This window comes from Zalophus californianus, chromosome 14 (genome assembly GCF_009762305.2).
Source record: "Zalophus californianus isolate mZalCal1 chromosome 14, mZalCal1.pri.v2, whole genome shotgun sequence".
NCBI lineage: Eukaryota > Metazoa > Chordata > Mammalia > Carnivora > Otariidae > Zalophus > Zalophus californianus.
In genome coordinates this window covers 16915802-16933109 of record NC_045608.1, presented here as the reverse complement: position 1 = coordinate 16933109, position 17308 = coordinate 16915802, and the positions used below count along the sequence as shown (strand labels likewise).

The window sequence follows — 17308 nt, the reverse complement described above, 5'->3', positions numbered from 1 at the left end:
TTTTAATAATATAGTTTATTTAACCGAATGTATCAAAAATATTTATACCATTGATTATATGTAATCAATACAAAAATTGAGATATTTTACATTTTTTTGTACAAAGTCTTCTCAGTTCCGACTAGCCAAGTAAATAAAAAATAGCTACGTGTGGCTAGCAGCTGCCATATTGAACACCACCATCAAGGAAGTCTAAGAGGTTATGATCTGAATTTCTCCTCACAAGTATGATGATCTGTATCTTTAGGAAAAACAGATGAGTGCTTGATCAGCCTGTGTTTCTGGTTCTTCAGTTTTATATTGTTATTGCCTTTTTTCTTTACTTTTTTAAACATGGAAGAGGGTCTTCAGAGGGGTACAGAGACAAGCTCCTTAGAGCTCAGATTTTTGGCTGTGAGTAGATATTAGTTAGCAGGAGGAAGAAAAAAATTGGTCTCCCTCATCATTAAGGATGCCCTACGTTCTATAGTTCTTAGTAAATAAAAGAACAACTACTATTTGGTCCTTATTCTGGTTGTTCTTAGATATTCAGAGTCTCCTTTGGCCTGTTCTTTAGCAGTTATCTACCACTTGTACTGTTTGACCACATAGCTCACTTGGTTAGAAAAAATAAGACTGTAGATTTGATCTCTGTAATTAATGACTGACTTTATGCCTGCTGGGGCTTCACTATAGTAACTAAGGCAGAATAAATAGGATTCTCTGTTCCATGAGTTTACACTGTTGTTAGAGACTGCTGGCATTTGCTGGGTCCAATGCCAGCAAATGTAATTAAAACAACTTCAAGAGGAGATTTCAGAATGGGCCATTCATTGTATAGGTGTGTCTGTCAATTATTTGATTATTAGAGGGACTGAATTTGGTCAAGTGTCTTAATACTTGAGTGCCTTCACCCATAGCTTTTATTTTCTAGTTTGCCTCAGTGCCCACCACTTTCTGTTCCTGTACCCTGAATCTCTACATCACTAGTTTATGTGATTTATCTAGCCCCTGCAAGCAGTTGAGTGGTGACCCCCTGATGTCTATGATCAGTTCTAGGTCATTGCCACAAAGGTTAGGGATAAGGAGATAGCTGATCACTGCCCCAGTGACAGTGGATTAAAACACTTTGAGAGCACCTGCATCACTAGAAACAAATAGTTTCACCATACTTGACCATTGCATTAAAAGTATTGCTGACTATTGGATGTCTTAACGTTCTAACAAATGTTCTATCAGCCATGGTTCTGGTTTTTCTCAGCATTGACATGCAGTTATTCTAAATGGAATTCACTTGCTTTTGGATTGTAGTCTATGAATGGTATTTTGACCGAGAGAACAAGGCTCACTTCCTAATTGACCTGATATATCCTATTGCATTCATTTTTGAACTCTTGGTATTTGTGATAGTGTGGACGCAGGGCCCATTTGTTGGGTTTATGGATTTGAATTTGAAGTCCTTACGAGTTGTAGGTTCTCAATGCACAATTGTGGAATTAAAGAATACCATGAGTGGTATTCTCTTTTTGGTCAACAGTTTACTGGGTGGCTATGTCACATTTTTGATATACATTATGATTTTGGTAACTTCCAAATATTTTAGTTTGACACTTGTTCATTAGCTTCATTTTTTAAATGTGCTTGAAAGCTTTAGCTTTATTAAGAGAAAAATAATGTTTTTTAGTTTAGAATTTGAAATGCTTTGATTTATTGCTATTATGAAATATTCATTTAACAGCTATTTTACTTGTTCTCAACTGAGTGAGTGCACAGCCTGCAGTGACTAAGCTCCAAGTTGGTTGGCCCAGTGGGGACAGAATTGGAAGCCTTACGTCTCTGGTCCTGTGCACTAAACAGTTCCACTCTTTTGGTGATAAAACCTAATTTAGACCTCTTCTCATGGCAAAAAAAACCCCAAGACCTGACATGAAGTTCTTTATCTATTTATCCCTCTTAGTGTGACTCTTCACTTTGTTGCAGAAATATTTGTGTTTGATTATGGGGTACTGCCTGATGTTAGGGTATGTTACATAATCCTAATACATGTTCTGTGTTGCCCTTCTAAAAGCAAAAAAAAAAATTGGGATTCTGGAACATCTTTGGCTGCAAGAGTATCAGGTAAGAGATTATAGAACTCTAATACGTATATTATTGGTGCAGTTTTGGAAAATGCAGATGAACAAAAAATGAAAAGAAAACCACTTATTCCTCTGCCAATCCCTCATTAAGTTTGTTGCATATTTTTCAGGTCTTTTTTTTTTTTTTAAGAGTTCATTTATTTGTCAGAGAATGAGAGAGCACAAGCAGGGAAGTGGCAGACAGAGGGAGAAACAGGCTCCCCACTGAGCACAGAGCCTGATGGGGGACTTGATCCCAGGATGCTTAACTGACTGAGGCACCCAGGTGTCCCTTTTGCAGGTCTTTTAAAAAATGTATATGCTTGTGACTATTGTTTAATTACACACATTCTGATTCATAAAAAATCAGAATCTCAAGTAAGAAAATTATCGTTACCTAAAATTTAACTTACCTAGAAAATTCATGGCAACATTTCATGCAACTCTTCTGGGTATTATAGGAATTATAGATCATTTTTTACACAAAAATAGGAATAGGTTTATACTGTATTTTCCTTCTTATGTCATATCTGCAGAAGAATATACTGTGTATATATAAGTTATGAGACATAATAAACACTCATGAACCTCACCAACCACCTAAAGAACTATAGGATTACCAGTATTCTCTTTTTTTTTTTTAAGATTTGATTTTATTTATTTGACAGAGACACAGCGAGAGAGGGAACACAAGCAGGGGGAGTGGGAGAGGGAGAAGCAGGCTTCCCGTGGAGCAGGGAGCCCGATGCAGGGCTCGATCCCAGGACCCTGGGATCATGACCTGAGCCGAAGGCAGACGCTGAACGACTGAGCCACCCAGGCGCCCCAGGATTACCAGTATTCTCTTGAAGCTTCTGTGCACTCCTCGATCCCTCCTCCTACCTGTCCTCCTCCCCTTACTGCTGTCATGAGTTTTGTATTTAGCATTCCCTTGCTTTTTAAAAAACTGGTTTTACGTTTACTATGTTTTAATGTTTTACTGTACAACATATTTATTTTTACTTTAATTTTTACAGTTGAGTGTGATAAAGATAAAATGTCTTATAATTTGCTTTTTTTCAATCAATATCGTTTTCAAGATGTGTCCCACTTATTGCACTCATTTTTACGAATGTATAATGTTCTATCCTGTGAATTACACCATAATTTATGTATTTTCCTTTTGATGGATATTTAGGTTTCTAGGTTGGAGCTGTTTCAAAGAGTTCTGTGGTGTGTTCATGTTTATATATATAGCATATATTCCCTGGGGTTCATGTTTAAGAGTTTTCCTAAGGTTTATACCTACAGCTAGAATCTATCCGTCTCTCTTAGGTGAGTGCTTTTGTGTCATAAATCCTTTTCTGGCCCAAGGTCTTAAAGGTATTCTCCTATGTTTTCTTCTAAATAGGAGTGGGTTAGTGTTAACACTTTGCCTTTCTTGTACAAGTTTTTAATCTAAAATCTAGATTAAATTTAGAATTTAGTCTAAATTAAGATGGATTTAGGTAAGACTAAATTAAGGCATCTGTAATTTAAACATAGGATAATAGCATTGTAGGATGATTAATTATATTGTATCCTATTAGTAGAGGGTAATAGGAATCCAGTTTCTACAGCTCTATTGAATGGTCCCTTCTTTTCTTATTGATCTCTAATGTCACCTCTGAGACTCTTTTTTTTTTAAGATTTTATTTATTTATTTGACAGAGAGGGAACACAAGCAGGGGGAGTGAGAGAGGGAGAAGCAGGCTCCCCGCTGAGCAGGGAGTCCGATGCAGGTTTCAACCCCAGGACCCTGGGACCATGACCCAAGCCAAAGGCAGACGCCCAACAACTGAGCCACCCAGGTGCCCCACCTCTGAGACTCTTTTTGGTGTGTTTGTGTGTTTAAGTAATGTTAAATGGTAGATAGTATTTTGTTATTAAATGGCAAATAGTATTTTGTTATCTTCCTTTTTTCTATTTAAAATTCCTTGAACATCTTTTCATACCATTAAATATATTGTAGATTAGTTTTTAGTGTGTGTGTAGTAGACCCCTATATTCAACCCCTTTTTATTAAGTCTTATTCATCCCTGATCCTCCAGTCTCCCTCTCCAGGAAAATTTATAACCAGCTTTCTCTCCATTCTTCTAGAAATGTATGCATAAACGTACATGTATAAATATCCTATGTAATCCTCTTTTTTTATTGTGGTTAAATACACAAAATATAAAATTTTCCATTTGAACCATTTTTAAGTGTACAGTTCAGCAGCATTAATAAGTACATTCACATTGTTGTGCACCAACGACCACTATCCATCTCCAGAACTTTTTCATCTTACAAAATGGAAGCTCCATACCTGTTACACTAATTCATTCTGTCCCCCTCCCTTTCCCTGGCAGCCACAGTTCTGTCTCAGTGAATTTGACTACTGTAAATATCTCATATAAATGGAATCATATACTATTTCTCCTTTTGTGACTAGCTTATTTCACTTAGCATAATGTCTTCACATTTCATCCAGGTTGTAACATGAGTCAGAATTTCCTTCCTTTTTGAGGCTAAATAACACTGAATTCTGTGTACATACCACATTCTTTTTATCCACTCATCCATCAGTTGGCTGTTGTATTATTGAATAATGCTGCTATAAACATGGTTGTACAAATATCTGTTCAAGTTCCTGCTTTCACATCTTTTGAATATATATATACTTGGAAGTGGGACTGCAGATCATGTAGTAATTCTTTAATTTTTTTGAGGAAGTGTCGTATTGTTTTCCATGGTGGCGGCACCATTTTACATTCCCACCGGCAGTGCATAGGTTTCCAGTTTCTCCACATCCTCTCCAACACTTGTCATTTTCTGTTTTTTTTTTTTGTTTTTTGTCTTTGATAATTGCCATCCTAATGGGTGTGGAGTGGTATCATTGTGGTTTTGATTTCCATTTTCCTAATGATGAATGATGCTGAACATCTTTTCATGTGTTTATTGGCTATTTGTATGTATTTGAAGAAATGTTTAAGTCCTTTGCCCATTTTTTATTAAGGTTGGTTGATTTTGATGTTGAGTTGTAGGAGTTCTTTATATATTCTGGATATCAATCCCATATCAGTCATTTTTTTTTTCCATTACATAGGTTGCGTTTTCATTTTGTTAATAGTTTCCTCTGGTGCACAAAAGTTTTTAATTTTGATGAAGTCCCAATATATTTTTTCTTCTGTTGCCTGTGCTTTTGGTGTCATATCCAGGAAATCATGGCCAAATCCAAGGTCATGAAGCTTTTCTTCTGTGTTTTCTTCTTTGAGTTTTATTGTGTTGGCTCTTATGCTTAGGACTTTGATGACATATAATTTTTGTATATGATAAGCATTCAATTTCATTATTTTGTTTAATTCCTTTTTAATGAAGTGATAGTGTGCTCTACACAGCATGATGCTGTGTCTTCCTTTTTTCACTTAATAATGTATTTCAACCCCATTAACCTGTTCCTTTTTGGTTCTATCCGGTATTTAGTTGAACAGTGTAAGTCGGTATGTAGGAGAGCTTCTGCGAATGGCTTCCTTAACTAACAGTTAAATTAAAAGAAAATCAGAGAGGAATGTTAAATCCAGGAATGAAAGCTGAAAGGAAAAGACAAAAGCAAGGAAGGGAGAAAGAGAGAGGGAGTATATGGGAATAAGGTCATTAATTTTTGTTCTCAGGAAGACAAATTGCAATTTTGTTGAGTTTATCAGGTTTATATATTCTTAACACTCTGTGTGTATGTAATTTATCTTTAAATCAGTCCTCTGAAGTATAGCTATTGCTCCCCCACCACATTTTATAGTTGAAAAACTGATTACTCACCCAAGATTATATAGTTAGTTAATGAATGGCAGATCTAGAATTTGAACACAGATCATTTTTAACTCCAAAGGCTATTTGCCATTAATGTTTCTTTGAGAATAAAGGGAACCTTTAATCAAGTAAGCTTGAGAAAGGCTGCATATTAAATCTTTCTCTAGGAAATTCATAGTCTGAACTAGCATATTATGAGGTCTGACAAGACAGGTGGTAAAAAAGAAACGTGTTTAATTTTGTTTTAAATGTTAAAAGACACTTGCTCAGGGGAAGAGTTTGCTTGCCATCTTAATACCTAGAACAGTTCTCTCTTAACCCTATTTTGGGAAGTGCTGCTCTCACGGTTGTGTTTTCTTTCTTGTATCAAATCTCGTCAAAGGCTAAGGACAGGAAATTAAATCCTAACTTGGTGAAGAAGAGAAACAGCCTATAGAAATTACCTAACACAGACCAAGCATGTAGTATTTTGGAGAGTGAGGGTCAGTTTATATCCTAATATCTGTAAGGTAACTCGGATGGACAGCTAGCTGCTTTTCCAGAGGCGAATTGCATGTGACTGCAACTTCCGTTGTCCACATGACAAGTAAAAAGTTCTAGCTTTATTTCAGTGTGTATGATATGGTAAAATTGTAATACAACAGAAGAATTTAAGACATTCATTTAGAAATATTGAAGAAAAAATATTTGGCCTGCAGTACCTCTTACACGTGAGCTTTCAGTTAAGGATTCTGTCTTGGTCATGAATTATTCATTTTAGTGTACCACAGATAACATAAGCTATGATTTAGGAAATGAAAGATTGTCTCTATTAGGAGTGTGCCATTTAAACATTGAACAGAAACTAGTGTCAGTGATGGTCAGCAAATGAATGAATCAGCAGCCTATTTGCATTTATTTTGCAAGAGAAGGTCATTTTTCAGTTTGAGACCCAGTCCCTTGCTTAGGCATTGCTTTAGTATTTCATAGGGCTAATCCTGTTTTCATGATTTAAGCGAATGTTCTTTGATTTTTCCCCCAGTTTATTTTTTTAAGTTCTCAAGTTGTCCAACATACCTCGTTATATTTTAATTGGAAGTACATTACATTTTTTAACTTGGACAGAATTGTCTTCTTCGTGATGTTATGGTATATTAATTTTCTATAACCAAGTTTTCTCCCATTAAAGTTTAGTTTTTTTTATACATTTACTACACCAGTTACCAAGTATTTTATACTTTTTGTTGCTGTTTTAATGGAGTTATTTCCCCATTCCTTTTCTAGCTGGTTACTACTGGTGTATAGAATTAAATTCATTTTTTTTAAAGATTTTATTTATTTATTTGACAGAGACACAGCGAGAGAGGGAACACAAGCTGGGGGAGTGGGGGAGGGAGAAGCAGGCTTCCCGCAGAGCAGGGAGCCCAATGCGGGACTTGATCCCTGAAGGCAGACACTTAACGACTGAGCCACCCAGGCACCCCTAGAATTACATTGATTTTTGCAGACTTGCTTAATACCCAACAACTATAGTAGACAAATTATTCTAATGATTCTTTGCTTAAATTTTATACAGATTGAAGTAGTGATATACATATTTCAGTCATTTTCGTAATTCTCTTGTTTTATTTGGCCCTTAAAAAATTACTCTGGAGTAAAAAAAAATTGGAGCAAAGAATATGTAATATATGCTATTATGAGTAACTGAATAAGGCGCCTCTTTGTCTTTTAAGTGGAAGACCACTAATGTTTAACCATCAAATTTGTGGAGTGGATTGTTTTAATCATATTAAAAAACAAGTTTTTTATTGCTTTTTATAAAAAGGAATGGGATTGGTTGAGTTTTATCAAATATGTAGTCTATTATCATGACATTTTGCTTAAATCTTTTGTATGATATCAATAGTTTTACTTATTAAAAAAACAATGCTTGCGTTCGCGGAACAAAACTTATTTAGTAGTTTTTAAAATCTTTTTTTTTTTAGATTTTATTTATTTATTTGACAAAGAGAGAGACAGCGAGAGAGGGAACACAAGTAGGGGGAGTGGGAGAGGAAGAAGCAGGCCTCCCATGGAGGAGGGAGCCCGATGCAGGGCTAGATCCCAGAACCCTGGGATCATGACCTGAGCCAAAGGCAGACACTTAACAACTGAGCCACCCAGGCGCCCCAGTTTTTAAAATCTTTAATGCTTTAATTGCTTGAATTTTATTTCTGATTTCTCACATTATTATTCATAAATAAGATTGTCCTGTAGTTTTCTGTTTTAATTTTATCAGTTTTAAGACTCAAGTAATGTTTCCTCCATAGTACCTTAAGGGCAGTATACCACATTTTTGTAAGAAATTTCAAAATTTCTGTGTAAAGGTGGGTTTTGGATTTTAGTGCTCTTGTCAGGGTAAAAAAGGAGTGGTTGGGTAATTTGTTATCTTGGTCACTGTCTTCTGTTGCAGGTTTATTTACTCATGTCTTTTTGTATCAGTTTTGGCATCTAATATTTTAATAGCATATTACCTTTTGAACTTAAATTTTAAAAATTTATTAGCATATGAATATGCACGGCATCCCCTAATAATCCTGTTCACTTTTATTTTGCCCTTTGTGATTCCTTTCTTATTTCTAACTTTGAGATTTTTTTTTTAACTTTTTATTTATTTATTCATGAGAGACAGAGAGAGAGAGAGGCAGAGGGAGAAGCAGGCTCCCAAGGAGCAGGGAGCCCGATGCGGGACTCGATCCCAGGACCCTGGGATCATGACTCGAGCCCAAGACAGACGCCTAACCATCTGAGCCACCCAGGCGCAATTTTTCTTATTCCATTTAATTCTTAAAATTTCCTTCTGAGGTATAATTGCCTACAGTAAACTTCATCCATTTTATGTGTATAATTCAGTGAGTTTCTGACAAATAAATGCTATTGAGGGATCACCAGCACAGTCAAGAAAAATTTTTCCCAGCACTCCAAATAATCCTTTAAGCTTCTCTTTCATTTTTAGGCCTTGAGGAACCACTGATTTGCTGTTTGTCATTATTTGCTTTTTTTGGGAATTTCGTATAACTGGAGTCATATAGCATACAGTCCATTCTGGCTTCTTCCATTTAGAAAAATGTTTTTGAGATCACCTGTGTTGTTGGATGTATCAGAAGTTCTTTTTATTGCTGGACAATAGTCCTTTGTATAGATATATCACAATTTGTTTACCATTCACCAGTTGATGGGTACTATTTCTTGTTTTGGGGCTATTATAAATAAAACTGCTATGAATACTCAAGTATTCACAGATCATGTTGCAACTGGTAGTTTGTCTTCTCATTTCTTCTAGGTTGTATAATTTGTTGGCATAATATTTTCTTGTTCTGATAATATTCTTATTTTCTCTAACACGTCTTTTTTATTTATGTAACATCTGTTGTGATATACCGTCTTTCATTCCTGATATTGGTAATTTGTGGCTTGTCCCTTTTTCCTGATCAATCTAGCTAGAGGTTTATTAATTTTATTTATCTTTTCAAAGAATCACTTTGCTTTCTATTGCTTGTTCTGTAGTATTTTCCTTTCTGTTATATTGATGTTTTATTATTCTTTTTTTTTTTTAAAGATTTTATTTATTTATTTGAGAGAGAGAAAGCATGAAAGGGGGGAGGGTCAGAGGGAGAAGCAGACTCCCCGCTCAGCAGGGAGCCTGATGCGGAACTCGATCCCGGGACTCCAGGATCGTGATCTGAGCCGAAGGCAGTTGCTCAACAACTGAGCCACCCAGGTGCCCTATTCTTTCCTTCTTACTTTGCCTTTTGCTTTTGTTTTTGTAGTTCCTCAAGAGGAAAGCTTAGATCATTGACTTGAAACCTTTCTTCTTTTCCAGTATAACCATTTAAAGCTATAAATTTACCCCTAAGAACTTCTTTAGCTGTGTCCCTTAAATTTTGATGTTTCATTTTCATTCAAGTCAAAGGATTTTCTAATTTATAATCTACTTGACCCGTGGCTTATATATTTAGAAGTGCATCAAAAAAAAAAAAAAAAGAAATGCATCTTTCTAGTTTGATTCTCTTATAGAGAACATGCTTTTTATTATTTCAATCCTTTTAAATTCAAGTGTTTTTTTTTTTCCCTCCCTTCTTCCCGAGTAGTGTTTTGTTTTGTTTTTCTTAAGTGGTCCAGAATATGGTTCCTGTTGGTGAATGTTTCACGACACTTGAAAACAATGTGTATATTGCTGTTACTGGGTGAAATATTATATAAATATCTTATTAGGTCAAGTTGGTTTATAGTGTTCAAATCCTTGCTGATTTTTAAAATTCTGTCAATTACTGAGAAAGGTATGTTGAAAGTTCCCAACTTTATTTGCTTTGTATATTTCTCCTTTCAGTTCTTTGACTGTCACAGCTTTGTTACTAGGTATATACATATTTAGGATTGTTATGTCCTGTTAATGAATTAATCCCTCTATTATTATTAATATCCCTCCTAATATTCATTGTTCCAAAATCTTTGTTGATATTTATACCACTTCATCTTAGTGTCTGCCTTTATTTGTATTTTTCCGTCCTTTTAATCTATCTGTGTTTTTATATTTAAACAGTGTTTCTTATAAATAGCATATGGTTGGGGCTTGCTTTTTTATGCAATTTGACAACATTTGTCTTTTAATTGAAGTAGACTGTTTATATTTTCTGTAATTATATGCTTGTATTAAACATATTTTCCTTTTTTTCAGGTTTTAAAACTTTTTATTGCATATTAAAAAAATTGTGCATTCCAATAATTAAAATCATTTGAACAAAAAAAAATGGCACTCTGATTAAACTGCATTTTACAGCCTGCAGGACACCCTGGGCCAGCTTGGTTTTTACTCTCGATTTCACTGTCGTCCCACCCAGCTTCTTCCTTCACCAACATGCAAGTTCTTTTCCTTCCCTGCCAGCCAGACAGGCAGATGGGAGAGGCAGGCGCCTTTCGTTGTCAGTAGTTCTCAATTCTTTGATGTGAAAAGGGGTAGCACAGTCATTTAAACTTATCCAGCCACTTTGCATCTTACAAAGTTAAACAGCTAAAAGAAGTAAAATAAGAAGGCAATGCTTGTGGAATGTACAGTGCATATTGGCGGCGCGCACCTCATTACGATTCACCGGCTTGCTTCTCCTGTTCAATCGTTTCTTTTGAAGGCAGTGGATTTTTCTCTTGCGTTTCTGTCTTCTTCAATTTCGACTTACCGAATTTCTCAATCTCAGCCATATCGGGTTTGTCAGACATGGTTGCAGAAAAAGCGGAGCGAGGTACGTGTACAAGTGAAGTCCAATTTGCTCAGTGGCCGCCGCTGAATCATATTTTCCTTTTTTTTTTAAGTAAGCTCCATGCCCAACATGGTTCTTAAACTCAAGACCCCAAGATCAGGAGTCGCACGCTCTACTGACTGAGCCAGCCACGCATCCCCATATTTTCCTTCTTGCTGTTTGTTTTCTATTTGTTCCATGTGTTCTTTCTCCTTTCCTATTTTTCCTCTTTTTTTTTTTTTAACATTTGTTGAGAATTTTTATGATTCCATTTTATCTTCTTTCTTGGTTTACTTGGTTTATGTTTTTAATATTTTTAGTGGTTGATATAGGGCTTACAGCATACATCTTTAATTTCTTCCTATGTTGAAATAATTTTATACCACTTCACCTATAACTTTATCAGATTTACAATGGTGTACTTTAATTTTTCCTGTCCCGGTTACTTTCATGGCATAAGAAGCTACCAGTAACTTTAATGCCTAAAACTATACACTGTTAATTTTATAAACCTATTCTAATCGTGAGGCATTTGAATGGGGCATATAGTAGGGACAGTCCAATGATGTGGCCTCTGCAGAAGGAGCTCAAAGCTGGGGACTGGGATTATCTGAAGATTTTGCTCACTCACATGTCAAGTGGTTGAGGCTGGCTGATGAGACCTTAGCTTAGTCTGTTGGCTAGAACTCATACACATGACCTCTTTATGTAGCCTAAATTTTCTTACAGTCTAGTAGTTGGGTTCCAAAGGCAAGTATCCTAACAAAAACCAGACAAATAGAAATTATTTTGTCTTTTATGACCTAGCCTTGATCTTGAGTCATGCACTGTTTCTCCTGCTGTATTCTCTAGGTGGAGGTAGTTAGAAAGATTTGCCCAGATTCAAGGAGAGGGAACATAGATGCCACTCCCAACACACACATTTACACTCCCCCCATCTTACTGGAGGAATATCAGTGTCACATTGGAAGCAGAACATATGGATTGAGATTTGGAAAATGCAGTCTATTAATGCTCTCCCATATCTCTGTGCCTCTATTATCAGACATTTTAATTTTTTGTATGTTGTAAACACCACAGTGTGTTATTTTGTTTTAAACATGTCCTTTATATTTACCATTTGTTTCACTATTCCTTTTTGTAGATCCAAGTTTACATCTGATATTATTCTTTTATGTGAATAACTTCCCTAATTTAACATTTGCTATAGCAAGGGTCTGCTCTTGATGAATCATCTCAGCTTTTATTGATCTAAAAAAGCCTTTGTCTTTGTGTTTAAAAACACTTCAGTATAGAATTTTATGTTGACAAAGTTTTTTTCTTCAGCACTTTAGGATTTTACATTTTTTTTCTGTCCTGTGTGATTTCTAATGAGAAGTCTGCTTTCATTTTCATCTGTGCTCTTATTTGAGTAGTGTGGCCTTTTCCCCTGGATGTTCAAAGTTTTTCTTTTTATCATTTTTTTCTTAAGCAGTTTGATGTGCTTTGGTGTTTTTTTCCTTTGTTTTTTTTCTGTGTGGGACTTGGGTTTCTTGGATCTCTTACAGTTTTCATCAAATGTATCAAATTTTCAGCCATTATTTCTTCAAGGTTTTTGTTTGTTTTTCTGCTCTCCCTTCAGTTTTCCGGACCCTAGTTGTCTGTGTTTGACCACTTGATAGTGTCCAGCAGGTTACTGAGGCTCTGTTCTCCCCCCCCCCCATCTTTGTCTCCATGGATAGTTTCTATTTGCTATGTCTTCCACTTCATTAATATTTTCTTCTGCAGTGTCTCTTCCCATTCAGTGTATTTTTTAAAGGTTTTTTTTTTTAAGAGAACACATGCGTGCGCGCGTGCGCACGCGCGCGCGCACACACACACACACACACACACACACACACATGAGTGGTGGGGGGTGGGGCAAAAGGAGAGAGAGAATCTTAAGCAGACTCTGTGCTGAGCATGGAGCCTGACTCAGGACTTGATCTCATGACCCTGATTTAGCCGGCCACCCAACCAACTGAGACACCCAGGTGCCCCATAGTTTTCATTTTAAAACTCTTCAAGTTCTATTGGGTCTTTTTTTTTTTTAAGATTTTATTTATTTATTTGCCAGAGAGAGCGAGAGAGCGAACACAAGCAGGGGGAGCAGCAGGCAGAGGCAGAGGGAGAAGCAGACTCCCCACTGAGCAGGAGCCCCATGTGGGACTTGATCCCAGGACCCTGGGATCATGACCTGAGCCGAAGACACATGCTTAACCAATTGAGCCAGATTTATAATATCTGTTGTAACATCTTTGTCTTTTAATTCGATAATGTCCATTTGTCTTTAATTCCATTTATGGTTCTGTTTCAAATGATTAACTTTTCTGGATGTGGATCATTTTCCTCTTTCCTTTTATGGCTGAACATTGTGAATTTTACATTTTACATTTCTGGATGGTGAATTTCACTATATTCCTTTAAAGAATGTCGGACTTTGTTGTCACATAGTTAAGTAATTTTTAGGTCAGTTTGATCCTTGTGAAGCTTTTAAGGCTTATATAGCTGGTCACAGCAGTCTTTCTCCCCACTATTGAAGTGTGATCCTTCTAGTGATGCTGAGGTTTCTCCATTTTGACTAATAGGATCACAAATGATTCCCAGCCTGTGTGAGCTCTGGGAATTGTTGGGCTGTTTGCTTTTTGGTAGTTTGTTCCCTGCTCTTAAGGAGAAGGTTTCCGGGATCAAAAGGAACCCCTTTATAGATCATCAGATTCCTACATGCATGCAACTCCTTGCTTTTCAGCACTTCCTTCCTCAAATTCTGGCTGCAAATTCTCAGCTTCCCCCAACTCTGTTGTCCCCTCAATACAGACACCTGAACCCTGTTTCAAATTTCTGTCCCTGCAGTAAAGCCTGGAAATTATTTTCAGGCAGTAAAGTTTGGTCAATCATGGAACTTACTTTCTTTGTTTCCTTTCTCTCGAGGATCACAGTCTTGTGCTGCTGTTTGCCCAATGTCTAAAAATTGCTATTTCATGTATTTTGTCAGGTTTTCTAGTTGTTTACAAGAGTAGGGCAATTCCAGTAGTAGTTACAACTTCATGTTCAGAATTGGAAGTCTTCCTGTTTAAATTGTATTAATACTTTCAATGATTTATCCATTTTGTTGGCCAACAAATTTTTTTTTAAGATTTTATTCATCTGAGAGAGAGAGAGCATGAACAGGGGGAGGATCAGAGGGAGAGGGAGAAAGAAGCAAGCTCCCCAATGAACAGGAAGCCCAACAGTGGGGCTCGATCCAACCTGAGCCAAAGGCAGATGCTTAACTGAGCCACCGAGGTACCCCTCATTGGCCAACAAATTTTTTTTTTAAGATTTTATTTATTTATTTGACAGAGACACAGCAAGAGAGGGAACACAAGCAGGGGAGTAGGAGTGGGAGAGGGAGAAGCAGGCCTCCCACGGAGCAGGGAGCCTGACACTGGGCTCAATCCGAGGACCCTGGGATCATGACCCGAGCCGAAGGCAGACGCTTAACCGACTGAGCCACCCAGGCGCCCCTGGCCAACAAATTCTATGTCAATTATACTTTCTAATTTTCCAGCTCCCCCCCCATTTAATTTTTAAAAGTGGTTTAAATATACAAATACGTAAATGTATAATAAAATATGTATTAAATATATATGTGGCATATATAATATAAATAAAAATGTACCGTTTTAACCATTTGTAAGTGTACAGTTCGTGGCATTAAGTACATTCACATTGTTGTACAACCATCACCACATCGTTCATCTCCAGAACTTTTTCATTTTCTCAGACTCAAACTCAGTACCCATTGAACACACTTAACTCTGCATTGCACCCTCTCCCCAGGCCTTGGCAACCACTGTTTTACTTTCTGACTACTCTTAAATTAGTTGGAATCATATAACATTTCTCCATAATATTTCTCCATTTGTGACTGGCTTATTTTACTTAGCATGATGTCTTCAAGATTCATCCATGTTGTAGCATGTGTCAGAATTTTCTTCCTTTTTGAGGCTGAGCATTTTATTGTATGGATATATCACATTTTGCATATCCATTTGTCTGTTGATAGACGTGGGTTATTGCTGCCTTTTGGCTGTTGTGAATACTGTGATGAACATGGCTTTACAGATATCTGTTGGAATCCCTGCTTTCAGTTGTTTTGGGTATATACCTAGGTCTTACTAAGTTTTATGGACACATGCCTGAGAGAGTATTGAGACATTCAGGAACAGTTCCTGGTAGTGAGTTAGATTGCTGACCCAGTAAAATCCAGTTTTTAAATATTCCTATTTTTGGATTCTCAGCTGTCTATTTGAAATCACTATATTTGAAATTCTTTTTGTTCCAGAAGATATATATTTCCATTCTGGTATTTGAATCATGTTTGATTACATATATTTGTGATATGCTTAGATGTAGTATTTGTTTCTATTTTTATAACTACTTTTATGTTGATCAGTTAAAGTGAATTGTAACTACAAAATAATACTGTGTAGTAGCAAAAAATGCTAATTTAAGAAGTAAATAGTAGCATGCCAATGACTTAAATATCCTAGCCTAGTAACTTAGCAGAGTAGTTCTCAGCTAGAGTAGTGCCATTTGGGGCGGGGGGCATTTTTGGTTTTCACCATGCTAGAGGTTGTTGTAGGCATTTAGTGAGCAGGGGCTAAGTTTGTGAGATGTCTTACATTGTGCAGGACAATGCTGTACAGTGAATAACTGTTCTGTCTCATATGAGGTTGGAAGCTCCTGTGATGGCCTCAGGTCTAAAATATTCTACATATATACACAAGGCATTTTTCCATGATGTTAATATATACTGCAGTCAATGAATGCAATGGTGTGTACATCAAGGAGTGAGTAATGTCCTTTCATATAGAGCTTTACCAAGAGTTGTTTACCATTTTGGAAAAATGCATCACAGTATTTTGGTCACCATTTCACACACCTGATTCAGTCAGCATTTGTAGGTGTCAAGTTCATGGTCATTCATGGTATTGGTGCAGACATCTTACTAGATCATATCTTCTGGTGTAGTGATGCCCAAGTTTTTACATATTAGTGTTTTATTATGAATCAGTTTCCTTTTTTTCCTCCTTCACATTATAGTTATGGCACTGTATTGATTTTTTAAAGTTTTGTGGCTAGGTAAGTTATCAGTATAATTTCATGGTTTAATAAAGGAACTGTTAAAAAGTTTATTATAAGTAGGAGGTTTTTGAGGGACGCCTGGGTGGCTCAGTTGGTTAAGCATCTGCCTTAGGCTCAGGTCATGATCCCAGGGTCCTGGGATCAAGTCCCACGTCGGGCTCCCTGCTCTGCAGGGAGTCTTCTTCTCCTTCTGTCCCTCCCCCCACTCATTCTCTCAGTCTCTCTCTCTCTCTCTCTCTCGCGCTCTCAAATAAATAAAATCTTTAAAAACAATAAATAGGTTTTGAGTCTGGTAAGCTTGGAGCCACTGAATTGATTGAATAGCAGAGAGGACTGAGCTGCATAGTCCTTGTGGCACATACACAGTCTTTTAAGATTGCTGTAGTATTTCTGTGAAAAGTTATCACTAATAGTACATTTCAGATATGTGTGAAAATATTCTTTTATCAGTATTCTTTGGAAGATACCACTATCTCATGAATGACTGGGCAATACCATTGGTACTTTGAGAAACAGTGCTGTATATCTTGTCTTGCTTTTATATATTGACAGTTTTCTCAGTTACTGTTTTTGTTCTAAATTCTATATATAATTTTTACTTCAAGCCTCTTTTTGTCTGTTTTGTTTTAAATTTTATTTATTACAGTACAACTGACATACAACATAGTAGTTTCAGGTATACTCCAAGATGCTTTTTATTTTAGTTCAGTAGTAAACTCTACCCTTTAGTGTATCCTTTTTGAACAGTCTGTTATTGAATTTGGGTTTTAATTCATTGTGATGTGACTTTTCATAAAATCTGATCCTTTACATTTATCACTATAATTTTCTTATATATAAACTATCTGATACCGTAAGACCAACTGTAGGATGAACCTTTTCAACACTTCTAAACATTTTTGATGTGCCTTTGCAGTCCTTAATGGCAAGTGAAATCTGCAGTTTATTGATGGATCACTTTGTATTGCAAATGTCATTGCCTGCTTATATATCAATTTAGCCATG

General features: G+C 36.4%; 2 protein-coding genes across 3 annotated transcripts in view; one reads left to right on the top strand and one right to left on the bottom strand.

Moving 5' to 3' along the window:
- SPPL3 (signal peptide peptidase like 3) overlaps window positions 1–17308 on the top strand; it is a 134831-nt gene that overhangs the window by 13491 nt on the left and 104032 nt on the right. The window lies entirely within an intron of this gene.
- LOC113912974 (thymosin beta-4-like) lies at window positions 10590–11157 on the bottom strand. Its single transcript, XM_035724087.1, has one exon. The coding sequence runs from the start codon at window positions 11133–11135 to the stop codon at window positions 11001–11003; it is 135 nt and encodes a 44-aa protein (XP_035579980.1). The 5' UTR covers window positions 11136–11157; the 3' UTR covers window positions 10590–11000.

Coding starts and splice junctions, on each gene's coding strand:
- LOC113912974 (XM_035724087.1), bottom strand. CDS start 11,135: ATGTCTGACAAACCCGATATGGCTGAGATTGAGAAATTCGGTAAGTCG.